The sequence below is a fragment of the Catharus ustulatus genome, chromosome 3, assembly GCF_009819885.2.
Source record: "Catharus ustulatus isolate bCatUst1 chromosome 3, bCatUst1.pri.v2, whole genome shotgun sequence".
Taxonomy (NCBI): Eukaryota; Metazoa; Chordata; class Aves; order Passeriformes; family Turdidae; genus Catharus; species Catharus ustulatus.
In genome coordinates, this window is record NC_046223.1 from 143517 (window position 1) to 161869 (window position 18353).

General features: G+C 49.4%; 2 protein-coding genes across 8 annotated transcripts in view; one reads left to right on the forward strand and one right to left on the reverse strand.

The window, feature by feature from the left end:
* Positions 1 to 7744: 7744 nt before the first annotated feature.
* Positions 7745 to 16241, reverse strand: CRNKL1 (crooked neck pre-mRNA splicing factor 1). The gene is made up of 14 exons (XM_033053905.1): positions 16135 to 16241; positions 15778 to 15930; positions 15138 to 15229; positions 14887 to 15045; positions 14421 to 14587; positions 13930 to 14108; positions 13123 to 13293; positions 12383 to 12574; positions 11673 to 11732; positions 10562 to 10642; positions 8834 to 9073; positions 8504 to 8605; positions 8152 to 8400; positions 7745 to 7995 (listed from the first exon to the last, which is right to left on the reverse strand). The coding sequence occupies exons 1-14, from the start codon at positions 16180 to 16182 to the stop codon at positions 7828 to 7830; spliced, it is 2061 nt and encodes a 686-aa protein (XP_032909796.1). The 5' UTR covers positions 16183 to 16241; the 3' UTR covers positions 7745 to 7827.
* Positions 16242 to 16261: 20 nt separating this feature from the next.
* CFAP61 (cilia and flagella associated protein 61) overlaps positions 16262 to 18353 on the forward strand; it is a 70994-nt gene continuing 68902 nt past the window's right edge. For 5 of the 7 annotated variants that reach the window (XR_004417288.1, XM_033053901.1, XM_033053902.1 and 2 more), the window contains exons 1-3: positions 16262 to 16411; positions 17481 to 17629; positions 18005 to 18155. Coding sequence is in view for 6 of the 7 variants with exons in the window: in XM_033053901.1 (XP_032909792.1) it covers positions 17487 to 17629; positions 18005 to 18155 (294 nt within the window). In the remaining variant the exon portion in view is untranslated. The remainder of the gene's footprint in view (positions 16412 to 17480; positions 17630 to 18004; positions 18156 to 18353) is intronic. The other 2 variants (XM_033053903.2, XM_033053904.1) reach the window with 1 other exon arrangement.

Below are 18353 nucleotides of genomic sequence, written 5' to 3' on the forward strand. Positions count from 1 at the left end.
CACACTTCTCCCTGCTGGATTTCCTGTGGGTTATTTGCTCCTTTGCCTTTGATGTGAATCAGGTTCTCCTTCTCCTAGGACAGAGGCTCCGGGCTGAGAGCCAGCCTGGAGCAGCTGGGATGGATCCCCACGGGCTGTGTGCTCCCTGAAAACCTCTGCCCTGGAGACGAGAGCCACTTCCAGCAGCACACAAGCCTCCCCTGAAGCCCTTTTCCTGGGAAGTGACTCACTTGCACTGTCCATCTGAAACCTCTCCCGAGGTATTTTTAGACAGCAGTGGTGCTGGTCCAGTGAGTCACAGCTCCAGAGCTGCCCATTAGTGCAGAATTCCCTGGGATCCAGGGCAATGATGGATTGCTGTCCAGGGCTGCCCTGCTTCGCCAGGAGTGCCACAGAGAGGGCTGGATCAGATCCAGCCTGGCAGCAAGCTCAAGGGAAAAAACAGAGGTGCTGCCCTGGCTCTTCCCTGACACCGGGAAAAGGCAGAGAAAGGAAGGAAAATCTCCCCTGGAAAATGCCCAGGCAGCATTCCTTGCTCTCCCACTCCCAGATCTCTCCTGCTCCCCTGGTACAGCTATGCCAGGCTGCTCAGGAACACGCTACAGCCCAAAGCTGCTTTTGAGGCTGCTCTGACCCACCAAAAAGGTTCCACTGGCAGCAGGGATTTTGGACAAGCGCTCTGTAAAAGAGCAAAGCAGGAGGAGGAAAAAGAAAATAGAAACCCCAAGTAGAACTCCCCAAAAAATCCCTGAGCTTCCCTTGGAGCATTTAGCCTTGTTGTCACAGCACTCCCCATGTGGGATCTCAGCCCCTCTTTGTGGGAGAGCAAACATCACCCCAAACACCCCACAAATTCCCCAGGTCTGGTACAGGGAATGGACACTTGTCCTACAGGTGTTTTGGAGCCAGCAGCTGTTGCAGTCTGGAAGCACAAAGTCCTGGCATCAGGGAAGGGGCTCTGCAAGTGCCAAGAAGCACTTCAGTGTGACTCCAGCTGAGACAAGATTCCCGACAGCCAGATGTTCCCAAGGAACAGCTCCCAGCTCCTCAGCCAGGGGAAGGAGCTTGGGCAGCAATCACAGAGCCCCAAACTGGTTTTGTTTGAAAGACAACTCAAAGCTCAACCAGTTCCACACCTCCCACCATCCCAGGCTGCTCCCAGCCCCGTCCAGCCTGGCCTTGGACACTTCCAGGGATCCAGAGTTAGCCACAGCTTCTCTGGGAACCTGCAAACTCATCCAAATGCCACCACTGCGGCACGTGGAGATTTGTCTTTTTGGCTGAGAGCCAGAAGTTATTTCCCTTTTAATCCGTGGTGTTTACGCATGAAATTAAACCTCTCCAATCCTTTTTGCCAGTACCTGTGGCCTGTCAGAGCAGCAGCATTTCTTGGTGCTGTTCCACCCTAAAATCCCGCTTTTTGGAGCTAAATGGCCCTTCAATTCAGCTCTGGCACCAAACATTTGTGAGATACTGACTGACCAGGATTTTTTACTGATAAGATTGTTTTCTGTTCCAAGAGCCCAGGAAAACCATTGGCACATTTTCATAGGACACCTAGCATAATCTCTGGTTACCAGGGAGATCTCCGCGGGGAATTTTCTATTGAGAAAATAAAAACAGTATTTAAAGAAAAGTACAGCAAATTGCTCCAGCACAGAATGTGCATTTCAATGGCAGCAATTGGCAGCCACTCCGTTGTTTGCCAGCACTTAACACAGGTCCTAAAAAAGCTTTGTATCCAGATTGGCATTGTGCTGGCAGCTGCTGGGCGTTTCCAGCAGGAAAACTGCCCTGGCACAGGTGAGCACCACGGGGCTCAAAGATAGCACCAAGAGATGCAGCTGGACTTTTGGGAATGAGCTCAGTGGGGTTTTGGGAATGAGCTCAGTGAGGTTTTGGGAATGAGCTCAGTGAGGTTTTGGGAACCTGCTCACTGGACTTTTGGGAACCTGCTCAGTGGGGTTTTGGGAACCTGCTCACTGGGAACACACCACCCCTCTTCAGAACCCAGCTGCACAGGAGGTGTGAGGGGCAGCCAAAAACGGGGAGCTGGAAATAGCCAAAGTCAGAGCAAACCCACGGACTAAAGGGGTTGCTGTGCTGGAGGGCTGCAGTGCCCTTCCCTCCCTGGGGGTTGCAATGCCTTTCCCCACTCGGCACATTTATTATTTGCACTCAGAACCCTCCTTGGTGGCTGGCACAGATGCCCAGAGCAGCTGTGGCTGCCCCTGCATCCCTGCAGGTGTCCAAGGCCAGCCTGGACGGGGCTTGGTCCCGTGAAAAGTGTCCCTTTCCCTTGGCAGGGAGTGAATCCACAGGAGAGGGGCTGAGGGACCAGCAGTTGGCTCAACACCTGTGAATTTCCTCCTGAAAGTTTATAAACACATCAGCAAACCCTCCCTCGTGCTTGTCCTCCAGATGCGGGCAGCATTGGGGAACAGACAATATCCCAAAGTAGCTGGAGCACTGGGAATGGGCAATCCCAGGAGGCGTGCCCAGGACCCAGTGCCCCAGCACTGCCCAGTACTCAGCTGGGCTCCCAGGGATGCTCCAGCTCCTGCTGGTCCCTGGAGGTGAAATTCCACGGGCCTGGCCCGGGACATTCTGGCACCTGAGAAGGAATAGCCTTCTCAGGTCCTGCTGCTCCTTCCTCATTTCCCACCCTCTTCCCGAGGGGAGCAGTGTCCAGACCCCCAGTAACCTCCAAGGGTCCTTTGGAGACTTTGCACCAGGAAGAGCTGCAGGAAAACAAACAGAAAAAGGGGAAAATGGGAGGCATTAAAACATTAAAACAGTCCCAAGGATGCCAGGCTCAGGGGGCAGGAATTGCTTGCAGAAGGGAAGGGGTGTAGTTATCAATTGGCAAACATCACACCCGAGGAACAGAAATATAGGGCACCCAAGGATTTCCAATGGTTCTGAAAGCAGCAGAATTGGAACACCCCGGGGGCTGGAACACGAAGGTGTTCCCAGAAGGAGCTCCCAAATTGCTCTGTTCAACACCTGGATCACCTGTGTACCAATAAAACATAAAAACTTAGATTGGGTAGTAAAGGTGGAAAGGTAATACCTGGCCTTGTCTGCACAGAAACACTCTCATTTCACCCTAAAAAAAGTCAAAAGCACATTAGAGAGAAACAAGAGGGGGGATTAAGTGTTCTCCTGTAATGCTCCTATACTGAGTTTGCTTAGATTGCTGGATTAACAAGGGAACTGGATTTCATTACATGCATGAGAAAATTAATACAAAATTAAATTAATGCCATTATTTGTATTACTGAAATGGAGCAAAATGCAGAAGGAGCAGCCTTTTTAAATGATAAAAGGGCAATGTATTCCTTCTTCAAATACAGAGAATTATGGAGTTAGGGAACCATTTAAATTGGAAAAGACATCTCAGACCATAGAGTCCAACTGCTAACCCAGCAACGAAGTTAAAAATAAACCATTTTACTTCACCTTTAAATGAAACTCACACAAGCCCTGAGAAGGAGCAAGCAAATTTATTTCCTGCCCACAACCTGTGGCAGCTTCAACATCTGAGCTGGCAGAGATTGTCCTGGGACTCTGGAACATTTGGCGAAGCAGGAAATGAGCTGGCTGGGTTCTGCACAGCCACAGACCAAGCCCAGGAGCATCCCCAGCTTTGCAGAGGTGTTTGGATGAGGAGAGGGAACGGCCTGATTGGGTTATTAATTACCTCACTGGGTAATTTAATTGGGTGAGTGGCAGCCCAGCGTGCTGCCAGCGGTGATGCAGATGAGGCAGCTGTCAGATGAGCTCTGGGATTAATGCCCAGGAGCCTTGCACTCCTCTGCTGCTCTCACAGCACCCAGGAACCGAAAGGGCAGAGCCCCTCCAGAGCAGCAGAGCTGCACTTCTGTCCTCTCCCCATCCCCTCTGGGACCCGGCTCTTGCTGCAATTTAACATCCTTGCACAGTTACTTTGGAAGGAGAAATGTGTAAAACCACTAAAATTTCTAAAATCCACTTGGGGTGTGTTTGCTCCGACTCCCAAAGGATTAAGCAAAGGATATGCTGGACCTTGTGCTCCCAGAGCTGTGCAAATCCAGCCCAGGATGCAGAACTGCATCAGCTGCTTGGCTTCTGATGGAAACATCCCCTCATCACCCCTGGCCCAAAGCAGGGACCCAGAACCGAGCCTAGAGCTCAGGGGGAGCCCATGTGCAGCTCCAGGAGCAGCCCAGGACAGCCCCAGCCTGGCCCAGCCGGGCTCTGGGGATGGGGGAAGGATGGCATGGCCCAGCTGCATCCCACAGGCTGGGCTGGCTGCATGGGAGCTGCATGGGAGCTGCACATGGGATCTCACAGCATGTGCAGAGCAGCCTGGTGGCAGCAGGGCTGGGTCTCTGAGGTGCCTTTTTGCTGCTCTCCGTGCAGCACGTAACGCTGCAATTCATGGCACAATGCAATCGGTTTCAGTTAAAAATCGATTTTTACGCGAAGGAGTTTTCAGGATTCCAAGAGGTTTTTGGGAGAGCAGTGGCCAGCCCAACAACATCTGCTCCAAATGAGATGTTTCATCAATAGCACACACTCGAGGCTGAAACACAGATGTATGGATTGAGCCATTCAATAATTTCCATACAGAGCAAACGTGGCCAACTCACACTGGAGCAATCACCAGGCACTCAGTGAAAGTCCCCCACAACAGCTCTGTAACTCAGGAACATTTTAATGTTTTCCCTCTTCTCAATTTTGTGGTTGCCCTTGTTTGCTGACATTTATTACTGGTTTTCCCTTCATGATTCCCTGAGCCTTCCACAGAAAGAATGCTTGATCACTTCTTCTAAAGAGCACCGATAAGAAAATTAAATCCCTTTGGCATCACTGCACAGGGTAGTTGCATAACAAACCCAGTATATATAGAAATTGCTTTCCAAGTGTTTACATAAGAGCTTGGAATAACACAGATGTAAAAAAAAAAAAGAAAAAAAAAATCCAACTCAATTTACAAACCAGCCCTGCAGTGCTTTTGTGTCTGATAACGTGGAGCGAGCGAATCAGCTTACCAGTGCAACACAGGGAATATTAGTCTGCTGCTATTTACATAACTGGGAAAGGAAGATTAAAGTGGGGCAGACAAGTGTGTATAAAAGGGTGATTTGCTGATCTTGGACAAGATCCTCTGTCTGGCCACAGGGACTGGCACAGAAGCTGATGCTTTAAAAGACTCCAGCTGCACAAAATCTCCCCTGGTTTCTTCGTCCACGTTGATGGCCATTCTGAGATGAGAACTCCACAGACACCTCTGCAAACTCTTCCCAACGGTCTCAGTCACAGCACCCAAGAAGAAAACCCAGGTTTGTCCTACCAGCCTCTCTGCAGACTGAGCAGCACCAGCACTTATCTCCAGAATGTTCCCACAATTCAGGTTCTGGGATTTGCAGCATGCTGGGCACCAGGCACGTCAGTCCAACCAAATGTCAGATCCTCCTGAATAAAATGGCTCCTCTTGAGCACCTTTAGCCTTTGAGCTCAGCCTAAGGGTCCTGGAGGACAGCAGCACTCACTGGTGTTGGTTTTAACTAAGCTGCACCTTGGGTGAGTTGCATTGATGTCACCCAAACCTCAACCCTCTAAACCCAGTTTTCCTTCTTCTGATCTGTCCCTCTGCAGCAGCTGGATCCAGATAGAATGGAACAGAATTTAGAATTTAACAGAATTTAATTTATTTCCTTCTGGGCAGTAATGGAACAAACGGGGCTGTGGAGATCAGTTCAGCCTTCTATTACTGAGCATGCATTAAACATTAGAGCTGCTGTGCTGCTCCTGGTAGGGACATGAAAAATGCACAGAACATTCCCAACTTGAATTCCTTAATTATCCAGAACGCTCTCAAAGGTTTCTATTCTTTTCAGATGTCACCACGCCACTTTCCTGAGAAACCTCCTAAACCTCTCCCTCTTCCCTCTTTTTTTCTCCCATCCACACAGTGCTCAGCTCCCACAGAGGAAGGATATTTTCCATGGATGCTCCTCGGATTTATCTCCCCTCTGAGCTCTTGTAGCAGCAGATAAACCATCCACTAATAGAGCACAGCTTCCCAGCACAGCCAAGCCTTTATCTTCTTCCAAGTGCAGCATTTTATTGACTGATGGTATCTACAGAAGTGGAACGAACACAAACACTTCAAATCCTTCACGAGGAAGGGTAATTTTTGTCAAAACGGGTGAAAAGGCAGCTTCACAAAAGATAGTGTGCAGAACAGAGTCAGGAAATCAAAAACGTGCTCCCCAAAACCCCAGGGCAGGCTGCAGCTCTGATTTCCAGAGCCCAGTACAGCAGCAGGGACAGGGACAGGGACACAGAGTTTGAGTTGTGCCACACAAACTCCAGAGAAAAATCTCTTTATTCCCTACTTAGTGATGGAGCCAGCCCTCTCCTAAACCAGCAGTTCCATGAACAAATGTGGTTTGAAGCAGCTGTCCCAGAATAAATGCATCCCAAACCCAAGCAATGCTGTCCCTTGCCCACCCCCACTGCTGAGCTTGGCTTCCCCATTTTGGAAGTGTACAGAAGATTAATGCTAAATTGTTCAAAAACCACTTGAGGTTTGTGCTTGGTGAGAGTCTGGGCAGGTGCTCCTGGAGAGTGTGGCATGTGTGGCACAAAGCTGCTGCTTCACAGGTGCCTCTCAGGTTCCAAGGGAAAAGAGGGCAGAGATCTGTGTGTTACCACTCCTGAAGTAATGCATGGAGCCATTCACTGCCCAGAAATCATTCAGCAGGTATGTTCTGCTTTGCTTGTCATGTAAAACCTCCAGTTTGAGCTTTGCAAGATGGGCTTGTAATGGGAGGGTGGAGGGAGAGAAATGAGGTGGGAATGGGGCTGTGGAAGCAGAAATCCATGAAACCCCCAAGTGTCACCAGTGCTCCAAAGGGGAACAGATTCACTCCTGGAAATGCTGCCTTCAGGGACGGAATTCCTGTGAAAATGCAGTGCTCAGAGAATGAAATACAAAAACAAAGGAACAAACCAACCCCTCCCCACACTCACAAAATAAATGCCACCCAAAAAACCTCACCAAAATATACACAACGATCTGCTAACCTCTGAAAACTCTGTAACAAATTCAATGAAATGAAATGAAATGAAAAAGCAGAGACAGGGAGCAGGAGAAAAGGAAACATCAAAAGGAAGTGTGAAAAGCAACAGGGCACAGAGCAGCAGGAGGGGTTGAAAGAGGGGAAATAGAAATGAGATGTACAATGTGATGGGTTTGGGTCAGCAGAAACTCAGAGAGGAGAGGCAGGGGAGGAGAGGCAGGTGACCAGTGGGGCAGGAAAAGGCTGTTCTGGGCACAGCTGGGCAGGTGGATAGGAAGTTGACCAGCTTGTGGTCAACAGGGCTTTTTTTTTTTCTCCAACTATTCTCACAATACTCTTGCATTTAACAGAATGGCTGGAAAATGCATCAGGGATGATGTCTGGAGAGGAGCTCTCTCACTCAGGACAGTAGGTGTGCTGCCCTGGCACATGAATGTCCTTGGGCAGTGCTGGAGAGACAGTGGAAGCCTTGGAAAGGGCCTTGTGCTCAAAGGGAAGTCAGTGCCCAGTTCTCCCAGTTCTCCCAGCTCTCCTGGCACTGGTGACAGCTGCAGACCCCTGCACTGCTCCCAGGACCTCTCCTTCAGCTGATGGACACCGACAGCACTGCTGAAGGGAACTGACCCAAGACAGTGCTGGTCTTCCACACAAAATCCACCCAAAGCCAGCAGTACTAAAACTCCAAACACATTTATTTATCAATAATGAAAATACTGTACAGTGGCCCAGGAAAGGGCCGGCAAAAGGCAAGCTATTAAGTCTGGCTTTCATCAATGTCCTTGTCAGGATCCATGGCTGCAGCTTCGCTCTCCTGCTGCTGCTTCTTCCAGAGCTTTGCCATAGCCAGGAGTTTGAGGTTGGGCTGGTTGGCAGTGTCTTCTGGGAAAATGTAATCGTAGTACTCCTCCCACCCAGCATCAGACTGGAGAGAAAAACACCACAAAGCGAGTTTAACTTGCATGGTAATGTTGGTTATTAGGTGCTTCTAGTAAGGAATTTAGAGAACTAAGAGAAAAACAGAGCCCATGTCTGCTACCCCCTGCCTCCATGGAGCACAACTGCCACCACCCCTCCTTACCCCATCTTCGGCCTGCAGCTTCCTCCTCTTCTTGATCTTCTCAGGCATCAGCTTGTCTATCCTGTCCTTGGTGGCGGCGGTGCCGAACTCCTCCTCGAAGGCCCTCCAGGCCTCGAGCAGCATGAGCCTCTCCTCCTTCTCCTCGCAGCTGCGCATGGCCTTGTTGGCCTCCTCATAGACCTGGCGGCAGCGCGGCAGCCGCTCCTCCTGCCCCGCCGAGAGCTCGAACTGCGCCAGGCTGATCCACACCTGCGGGCACAGCACAGCTCCAGCCCCTGCTCCTGCCCCACAGGCACAGCACAGCCAGAGCCAGGCTCAGCGCTGGCTCCATGGCCCGGCTGCCCACACACACCTTGACGTGCTGGGTGCGCTGCAGCAAGCGCCGGTAAAGGTTCCTGGTCTTCTCATACTCCTCCTGCTCAATCTCGAAGTCAATGTAGGATTTCCAAAGCACCTGCAACAGAGAAGCCTCTCAGCATGTTCGTTCTGAGCACAGCAGGTGAAATTTCCCAGAGGAACGCTTCAGGGATCAGGGTGCTCCTGGCAGCACGGGCTGGGATCAGGGCTGAGCAGCACCAAAGCTGGTGCCCATCAACCCTTCAGCCTTGCCTCTGCTTCACCTGGTGATCCTGTGCACGTTCATCAGGCACCCTGTGCAACACACACCCAGAGCATCCCTCACCTCGGGCATGTCCAGCCGGGGCTGCCCGATGGCCAGCTCGTAGATGGCCCGGGCACGGTCGATGTCCCCAAGGATGGTCTCCAGCTCAGCAAACTTGATCCAGGACGTGCAGTTTTCGGGTGCAAACTCCAGGAACTTTTCATACAGCTTCCGGCAGCGGTCAAATTCACGCAGCTGCAACTCCAGCTCGATGTAACCTTTGAACAGTTTGTTTTTTGGACATTTACCTATGGAAGTCCCCTGTTTTGCAAAAAAAAAACAACAAGAAACCCTTAGTGATCTTGCAGCAAAATAAAACCCCCACTTGATTTTCTAAGTGTTTAATCTACAACTCGTTTTTCTGCCCTGTTTATTCAGCTTGTTCAGGGCCAGCAGTAAATTCAACCAGTGTTTGCAGAACAGACGCACATCCATAAACACCAAGAGCCTGGGAAGCAGCAGCCATCCATCACTTGTCATGCTTTCACACAATGTGTGAGTGGAACCTAGCCTGGCTCCTCAGTGAGCACCTGAAGGGAGCACAGGACCAGTCTGTGCCAGCCTGCCAGGGCAGCACTTCCCAAATATCTCCTGAAAAAATGATACCAAACAAAGCACACTGCTCCTCCTGGCACAGGGAAGGGGTGCCCACCCCTGCCTCCTGCCTGGCAGCAAGGGACAGCTGCAGAATAATGTCTTCACAAAATATTTCCTTTCTGATATGCCTCAGTCTGTGAAGAAAACTGTCCTGAGCCAATTCTGGATTCTTAGTTTGGGAATCTCTTAAAACAAGAGCTCAGAATAGACACACCTGAGACAGGTTGCAGTGAACTTGGCCTTGGTGTCACTCCTACAGACAAGTATTGTTTCTAAGCCATGTGGCTTCTGCTCCCTCAAGCCAATGTGAGGCAACTGGAGATGGAATTCCCTTACCACAATTCTCGTGCACAAAGTTCCTACATATTTAGTACCTTGGAATTTATGAAAAATGGAGGAAACCACCACTTGGGATTATCAGTTTGGCCACCACTGCAGCCCTCCAGATGCCACTGGTATTTCAGAATATGCTCACTCCTTCTCCATGTGCCCTCCAGCACTGTTTGGGTGGAAACCTCACCAGTTTGTTCAGGAAAGTCAAACCACCTCAGCTGCCACCAACACTGGCTTTCTGTCAAAATGCCTGATGCTATCCCTGAGCTTACTAAGAGTATCTGGAAAATACCTATTTTTCATTTGAAAAGAAGCCATTCCTGCTGCCCCATCACACCCTGCTGTCCCTTGAGGTGCTGACATTCACAGGCTGAACCTGCTGGGCAGCTCCTGAGCCTGCCTGGAGCCCCTGTGATTGCCTCTGTCAGCAGCTGCGATTGGCACACAGTTTGGCAGGTCCTCATTTCCTAGAGTCAAACCTCCTGTTCATTCATCTGGAGTGCTTTTCAGAACGCTATTGTTAGAACAAGTGTCACTGGAAGCCATCAGCAGCAGCTAAGAACTTGTAAGAGCACTAAGCTGATGTGGGTGCCCTGCATTCAGAGAGCTTTGTGGTTTCTGCCCCGGGCTAATTCATCAGAACAAGCTGCATTTCTTTTGAAATCATACATGACAGTAAATGCTGGCCCCTGCAGACTTCTCTGGTGCTTTACTTTAAGTGGATTAAATCAGCAATTTGAAAAGGACAATTTAAGATCTTTTAATGCCATTCCTGTGTTACTATTAGTGAAGTCAATTATGGCTCTGACAAAAGCTTACCAAAGCCCTTCTGGCAAGGGGGAGGTTTTTCTGACGAATTTCAAACTGTGCATACAGCAGCCACATTTTGGCAAATGTAAACTGGAAGAAAAAGAACAAAGTGCTGTTTAGGCTGGAAAGTCAGTAGATAAAACTGTGCACAATGCTTAAAAAAATAAGTGTTCTGTCATACAAGATATGACTGCTACTGCAGGTAATCTCATTTGATCTCACTGTTTTCCTGCTGAAAGGTTTCGAGTTCATTATCTGAAACAACCTATTGGGGTGAAAAGAAAAATGGCCAGAAGTCTTTTAAACAGGAGAAAATAGTTTTTAAACCAGTCATCAACTGGAAAAACATCAGCTACTGCTTAATCAATTAGTAGCCAATCAGTTCTTAATAACTAGAGATTAACTTGACACTTAGAGGACACAATAAATGACAAAGAACATGAACAAGGATTTTCTGACATCCCAAGGCAATGCAGTTGTAAGGCTTTGGCCCCAGGGATATTTTAAAATTCACAGGCACAGAAAACCCCCACAATACCCCAATCAATCAGTCTTGAAGAATGATGGTGATGGGGAAGACAGAGCTGAAAGCTGTTTTGTCACAGCAGCTGCCCCAGGGGTGACCATGGAGGCCAGGGGATGCTCTACAAGGTGCTAACCCAGTGAGAAGGAGCTGTGAGCAGCTGTGAAGGACCCTGCCTGCGGAGGAATGCAAGCAAGCAAAAACTAAGTGGCCTTCCCCATTTTCCAACTACATGTAATTTCATCTTCTTATAGTGTACTTAGCAACTACTTAGTAATTTGAAAACACTGGAAAAACCCTTGTGTCTCCTGTGTATGAGGGAATGGTGCCATCAGGCCCTGCCCTGCAGTTTCCCTCTGTGATGCAAATTACAGACATCTTGCAGTCTGGTTTGAAAGCCTCCTCATCCAGTTTGGAAGGTGGGTGTTTTGAAAAACTGCAAGGGATATTTGAAGTTTTAAGCAAAGCCTTAATGAACCCACTAGCAAGTTGTTTGGAGCTGCTTACACCCCTAAATATTGGGGAGGAAGAGAACTAAAGGATATTGTCTAGGGCACTTTAACCCAAAACTCAAGGGAACTGCTGGAGGAGCCATACCTTCTTGTGGGGCAGGAGCTCAAGGCACGCCTGGTACACCTGCCTGGTCCTCTCTGCATCCTGTAAGAACAGGCAGCATTAGTCACTTGGTTTGAATCCTGCAGTGACTGCACAACTGCAGAGCAGCATCTAAGTCAAGCTGGTTAGAATCAGGAACGCTTATCTCCTTACTGTGCACAATTCAAAGGTGGCAGCTCCTGAATCAGCAAGACTCACCTTATCAAAGCAAGGTTCAGTGATAGGAAGCTGACAGTAAAACAAGGAGTGTCTCAGTTGTGGGAGGAAAAGTATGTCTTTAACAGACACTGAACAAGTGCTCTGTGCTCAGAGCAGCTCTGATGTTCCACGACTGGAAACAGAATAAATACTTGCACAGGCTGCTATAGCAACGTGGCTGCTTCACAAACTGTTTTTGTTACCTATAAAACCATTTCAGGAGTTCAGGTGACAGTCTGCCAGGGCAGTTCAGCTGGCACCACTAGGAGTACCCACTCCTGCACACTCAGTGCACTTCTGGATGAATTAATGGGGTAAAACAAGTTGGGCTTTTTTCCCTCCCTTATGCACAGGAGGGACAATTTCTCCATGTTTGACCAGTAAATCCTGTCACATGTTCCACAAACCCAGAGAACCCCCAGTTCCTGTTTCCCCATGAAACACCAGCAGCTATCTACAGTACGGCAAGGGAACCCCCTGCTGCCAGCACTTGCCTTTGCCTCCAGCTCCTCATAGAGGGCATAGTTAATCCAGAGGTAGATGTACCTCTTCCAGTGGCGCTTCTCCTGCAGCGGGGGCACGTTGGCGATGGCCCTCTCGTACACCTCGCGCACGGTGTCGGCCCCCGCGTCGCTCTCCACCAGCCGCAGGTAGTCGAACCACGCGTCGTAGTTGTGGGGGTTCGCCTGCCACAGGGGAGAGGGGCACAGCAAACAAAGTGCAGTCACTGCCACCAACACAGCCTCTCCCTCTAGCACAGAATCTCCCCTTTAAAATGGATCACTGCAATATTGACACTGCCAGTCCTGGGGATGCCTATGGCGCAGCTTTTGGGTTGGAAGTGACTTTGGGCAGTGTGGACTGAAAGCAGACAGGTGTGGCACAGCTGTTTTCTCACAGAAAGGTATTCATGCACAGGTCAGGTGTCCTGTAATGGCTATTCCCTAACTCCAGTACTAACCACAAGCTAAACTGCATTATCCCTAAGGGAACCAAAGCTTGAGTTCAATCCAAAACCCTTGCCTGCACAATCTGGATGAGAAAGCAGAAACAAAAAGCGGTGCATGCAGGTATCATTCTCTTCCCCAGGGAAGGAATTCTGGCTCTAAAATGAGCATTCCCTTGGTGTTTTTTTGGACTGACTTCCCAAGGTAATGTGAGATCACAAAGTGCTGGTGTCCCTTCAGCACCAGCTGGCTGCACAGGGAGCCTGGAGGGCAGCTGTCTCACCTACCTTCACCTCCTCCTCATACTGGAATCTCCTCTTGCTGACAATGATGTCCTCGATTCCCCTCCTGTCTCCAAACTTCTTCTCAAAGATGGTGTAATTCTTGAAGAGATTCTGGGCATCCTGCTTTGGAATTCTATCCAAGGCGTACTTGTAGATGACTCTCACTCGTTCAAACTGAAAATATTAAATATAATTTAAAAAATATTTACAAAGTACTTTCTGTCCTCCCCCACAGTTTTTCAATAAGCTTTTGGCAATACTTAACAGAATATAGAATTGTGGGACATCCCAATGTCAGTTACTGTTTTAAAAAAGGATTAACACAGATCTCCCTGAAGAGCAAACTTTGAGGGGGAAAAATTAAACCTGGAAATGCCAGCCCCCATCATCTCTTATACATTTACAGGTTTAGAATATTTAAACCAATTTAAGAGGTTGTGGTTTGGGGTTCCCAGAATGTCTTCAATTTCTTCACAGCCTGGGAACCCTAGAGACTGTGAAAGCCATGTGGGCCAATCCAGATTTTAATCATGCAGACCTATAACCTCTCAGAATGTCTCCAGTCTGAGGATACAGGTTTGAGGCAATGCTGCTGGTCTTGGGCTTGGCAGATTTCCCTTAGAGCACATTTTATTGATGTCACCAAAACCAACTAGAGCTGAGCAAAAACCTGTCTCTGTCAGAGAGTCAGTCAGATTGCAATCTCGAGGTGCTGGGAAGTACAGCTATTGCAGTGACAGCTAAATGCCTTAAGCTTTGATATTCAAGGAGAAGCCTGGGCATGACTCAGATGTGCAGCCAAGATCTCACCTCTTTCTGGTTCTCCTCAAACTTGGCAAAAGCCACGTACAGGTGCTCGTCCATGTGCTCCTCCCCGAAGAACTCCACGGCCCGCTCGTACACCTTCCTGGCGTGGGCAAAGTAGCTGTGCTTCTCCTCGAAGCGCGCGTACTTGATCCAGTTCTTCACCTCGGGGTGCACCAGCACGAGTGCCGCTCTTGTTAAGGAAACACCAGCACCAGGAGGGAGCCACAAATGCAGCTGGGCAGCAGGCACTGACAGCTGTGTGCCAAGGCTTTGTGCCTTGCTGGGAACTTGAAAAAGGGACAAGGGTCAGGGGAGATCTGAGGAGAGACTGGAACAAACGGTGGCTACAAAAGAGCTGGGGGCATGAGCAGTGCAGTCACACAGGCACAGCAGAAAGGAACACAGGGACATTGCTGGACACAGAACATTTGGGAAGGAAATAACAAATGGAGCCCTTAATCCGGGACGGAGTCACAAAGCTCTGAAAAGGATATATCTCTCATAAATGCTCCGTGCTCTGTCCACCTCCTTGTATCTGAGCTCAAAGTTGATGTAGGAATGCCAGGCTTGCTCCTCTGGCTGCCACTCCATCCACCGCTCAAACACCTGGCGCGAGCCAGCGACATTGCCCAGCATCTCCTCCATGTACGTGTACTTGTACCTGGGGAAGGAGGTTGAGCTGCTGCAGCCACATGGCGAGCACATCCAGCCAGGGATGTCTGGGGCTTCCTAGGAGCATCCCTGAGCTTCCCTCCCCTCCTTCCTCCCACCCAAGAAAAGCCTGTAGGCACAGCAGTGATGGGCAGCATCCAGCACACAAACACCCTTCTCTCCCAAGGCTCCTGCCACCTCAAACCTCGCCTGAAGGTTTGGAGAAGCAGGACAATCTACATAACCCCAGAGCAGCTGAACGCTGTGGTGGCCCTGGGCTAGCAGGGGGCTCCCTGCTGTGCCATGTACCAGAACTGGTTGACCCTGGGCAGGGTGGTGATGGCCCGGTCCCAGATGTTGCGGGCGTGGTTGACCTGGCGGTTCTTCATCTCCATCTCGGCGTACTTCAGCCAGAGGGTGACATTCCTGTAGTCCACATCCAGGGCGCGCTCGTAGATGGAACGGGCTCTGCAAAACACGAGCACAGGCCGGCTCAAAGGTGCCCCCAGACCCTGGTGTGTGTCTGAAAGGCTCCTGGGAGACACTTGCAGCATCCTTACCTCTGGATTTCCTTCAGGCTTTCCTCCCATTGTGCGTACTTTATCCAGTTACTGATGACAGTCCTGTTCTTTCTTATGTTATCTTCAAAAGTCTGAGGAGAAGATCACATCTGAAAGTCAGAAATCCTTCTGCAGACCATTCACATCTAAAATGGCTAGTGCGGTTTTATTATAATATAACCATTGGGAACATGCTTGCTTTGCTTAGGCATTTCCAAAGCAAAAAGCCAAGCAAAACCACGGGCAAATCTGCACAAGCAAAGCAATTATTTTAAAAGAAGATCTATAACTCAGCATGTTATTAAATTTCTTTGTTTATGTTCTCTTACAGTGGCTGGCCAGATACTGGTAGTGATGGAGAAAACACCTATTAATGGAATGAGTAATTACCCTTGCAGTGTTCTGAACGTGGGCATGGGGGAGATGTTGCTTGCTACCAGATTTTGTCAAGTGACACATCTGTAAATTAGAGGTTCTGCCACAGGGTAGCATGAAAAAAGGGGTTCTAATGAAGTGGTGTCCACCCGGAAAGTCCCCAAGGAACACGGACTACATCTTGTTTAAGTTAAAAGCAGTAGAATGTTAGTGCTTTATGTGAGTATCGAGATTAAACCTGCTGTTTTTGTTTCTTTTACTGTACCTTCCTCTTCCGGAGTTTGTAGTCGTTTAACTCTTCAACATCAGTGATCTTCTGCTGCGGAGGCGGCGGGAGAAGCTCGAGCTCCCTCTCCTTGGCCTCTCTCAGCAGCTGCTCCGCGGTGATCTGAACTTCGGCCGGAGCCTTGTTCTTCACCTGCAAGCCAAGCGTGAGGGGAACTCGGTCCCGGCTCCTGAGGCAGCACCCACACGGGCCTGGGCCTGGGCCTGGCCCCTCCTACGCGCGGTGCCCGCCGCGGGCCGGGCCGGAGCCCGCCGGAACCCGCCGCAGGGGATCTAGGGGGGATCGTGAGGGGATCGAGGGGTGCCGGGGGTGTCCCGAGGGGTCCCTGCCGCCCACCTTGGCCACTTTGGGGATGCGCTGCTTCCCGGCCGCCGTAGACGCCATCTTGCCGCCGCTGTGCGCAGGCGCCGCGCCGCCCCGTGACGTCACGCAGCCACGCCCCCAGTCGTTGCCGCGGCAACGGAGACGCGTCCCCCGGCGGCGGGACCGTCCGTGTGTCCGTCCGATCCGTCCGTGTGTCTGTCCGTAGGCTCACCGGCTCCTTCTGTCCCGCCCGTCCGCTGCTTGGGGCGCTCCACTGGAACGTTTTGTTGGTCTGTGAGAGATAAACGCTGTAAGTTTATTCAAAAAGCGCGAAAATGCGCGTTCCCTCCGGTTTTCCGTTGTAGGGGAATGAGCATCGCGTCTGGTTTGCAGTCACTGTTGGAAATGGCTGTTGAGTTTGGGCAGTGGTGAAAATAAATTATCTGCTGGTCTAGGTGAGTTCGTTCAGACTTTTAAACACTTTTTTTTTTTTTTTTTTTTTTTTTTTTTTTGGTTAGTACTGCTATATTTTGCACGTATCTTTATTTCACGTAGGACTTTGAATAGCCACAGAGCTTTGAATTCCTTCTGTGAAAAGCACGTTTCACTGCTTTGCTAAAATTTAAAAGGTTCAATAAAAAGATAATCGGAGACACACATAAAGTAAAGGGTTAAAACGTCCTGGTGCTTGGCAAGCTGCTAAGAGCACACTCGGGAACGCTTCTTTAAATGCGCTTTATAAAAGATCAACCTGTTGCATATTTCTGGTTTTTTATGTATAGTTAAAAAATTTTGGCGACTATTTAGCATGGTTACTTTTTGGGTTCGCTTTTTTACAGCAGGTGTGGTTTTAATTTTTTTTTTATTACTTTTTAATTTGGGTGGTGGTCCCAGCTGTTTGGAACCGGTGAGTGTTGGTAATTGTTGTCAGCTGCAGGGCTTTCATCACACGTTTTCGGGCTGTTGTTTTAATTAAGCGGGTAGTTTTAACATACTATCTCTAAAAAAAAACTATGTTTAACTTTTGTTACTGGCAGGAAAAAAGCTTATACAGAATAGCTATTTAAACATTACACATGTAGCATTAATTTCAACAGTTGCGAAAAGCCAACATTGTTACGCACTTGTAACGCTTCTGAAACTTAATTCCTGCTGTTGACCTGGAAAGAAACTGCCTGAGCAGTTCGGGACACAATGTAATTCACCTGAAGGTGCTGTCCCATCGGGAGGTCATTGCCCTGGCTGTTTGCAGCTGAGCCTGCCCTGAGTGCCCGCAGCTGAGCCTCCTGCTCAAGGCTGAGTGGGGGATTGTGAAAAGCCTCCTGGACTGTGCTGGGCAGGGCATGGCTGCAGCAGGGTCTGCCTTGGCTCTCATGCAGCCCGCCATGGCCACGGTCACCTCCTGGAGGGGACACACCGAGGTGGTCACCGCCCGAAGGACAGAGCCGCACGATGTCCCGGACATTGTCGCCCTCTTCAGCGCGGACAGAGAGGACCTCTTCGGGAGGATCGATGTCCCTTACCTTCTGTGAGTAGTGGTGTTCTGGCTTATCACCTTTCAGGTAACTACACTTGTGCAAGTTCAGAAGAAATGCTGTTGAACAGCACCTGATAAAACGATCAGGCTGTGTGATAGGTATTGCTGGGTCACTTAGGTTTTTCTGTCTTTACGGCAGAAATCTGTTTGGGGGGAAAAAAGAGTTGTGTGGAGAAACAGACCAAGGGAAGGGAATGTCTAAGTCTTGCAAATTTGCTAGTATGGTTGAGGATTTAAAAATCCGCCTGAATTTTTATAATGTTACAACACAAATATGTGGGACTGAAGCAACAATAGTGAGTTAGCATGTGGATGATCATGTTTTACTGAGGTCTGATCCTAAGAACCCTTGAATTGTTTTCATAGAGAATTATCAAATCTTGCTTTGACACTCTGCAATGAGAAGAACGAGGTTTTAGCCCATGCTGCCTTTCTGGACTATCCAAATTGGAATATCACTGATCAGGCTGAATGGGAACCATTCCTGCACAAAAACTACCCTGACAATAAGTGCACTGTAAGTAAGTGGTGTGATTGTAGTTGAGCTTTCATTTAAGGCTCAGGTGTGGGAAATACATGTGGGCATCTGCAGACTATTTCCAGTAAATCTGAGGCAGTCAGGATGCAGAAGGTGATGGATTCCTTGTGAAACCTCTGTGCTGGCATGGGCGGCTCAGTTCTGCACGAGCTTGTTTGGGGCTACACAACACAAAGG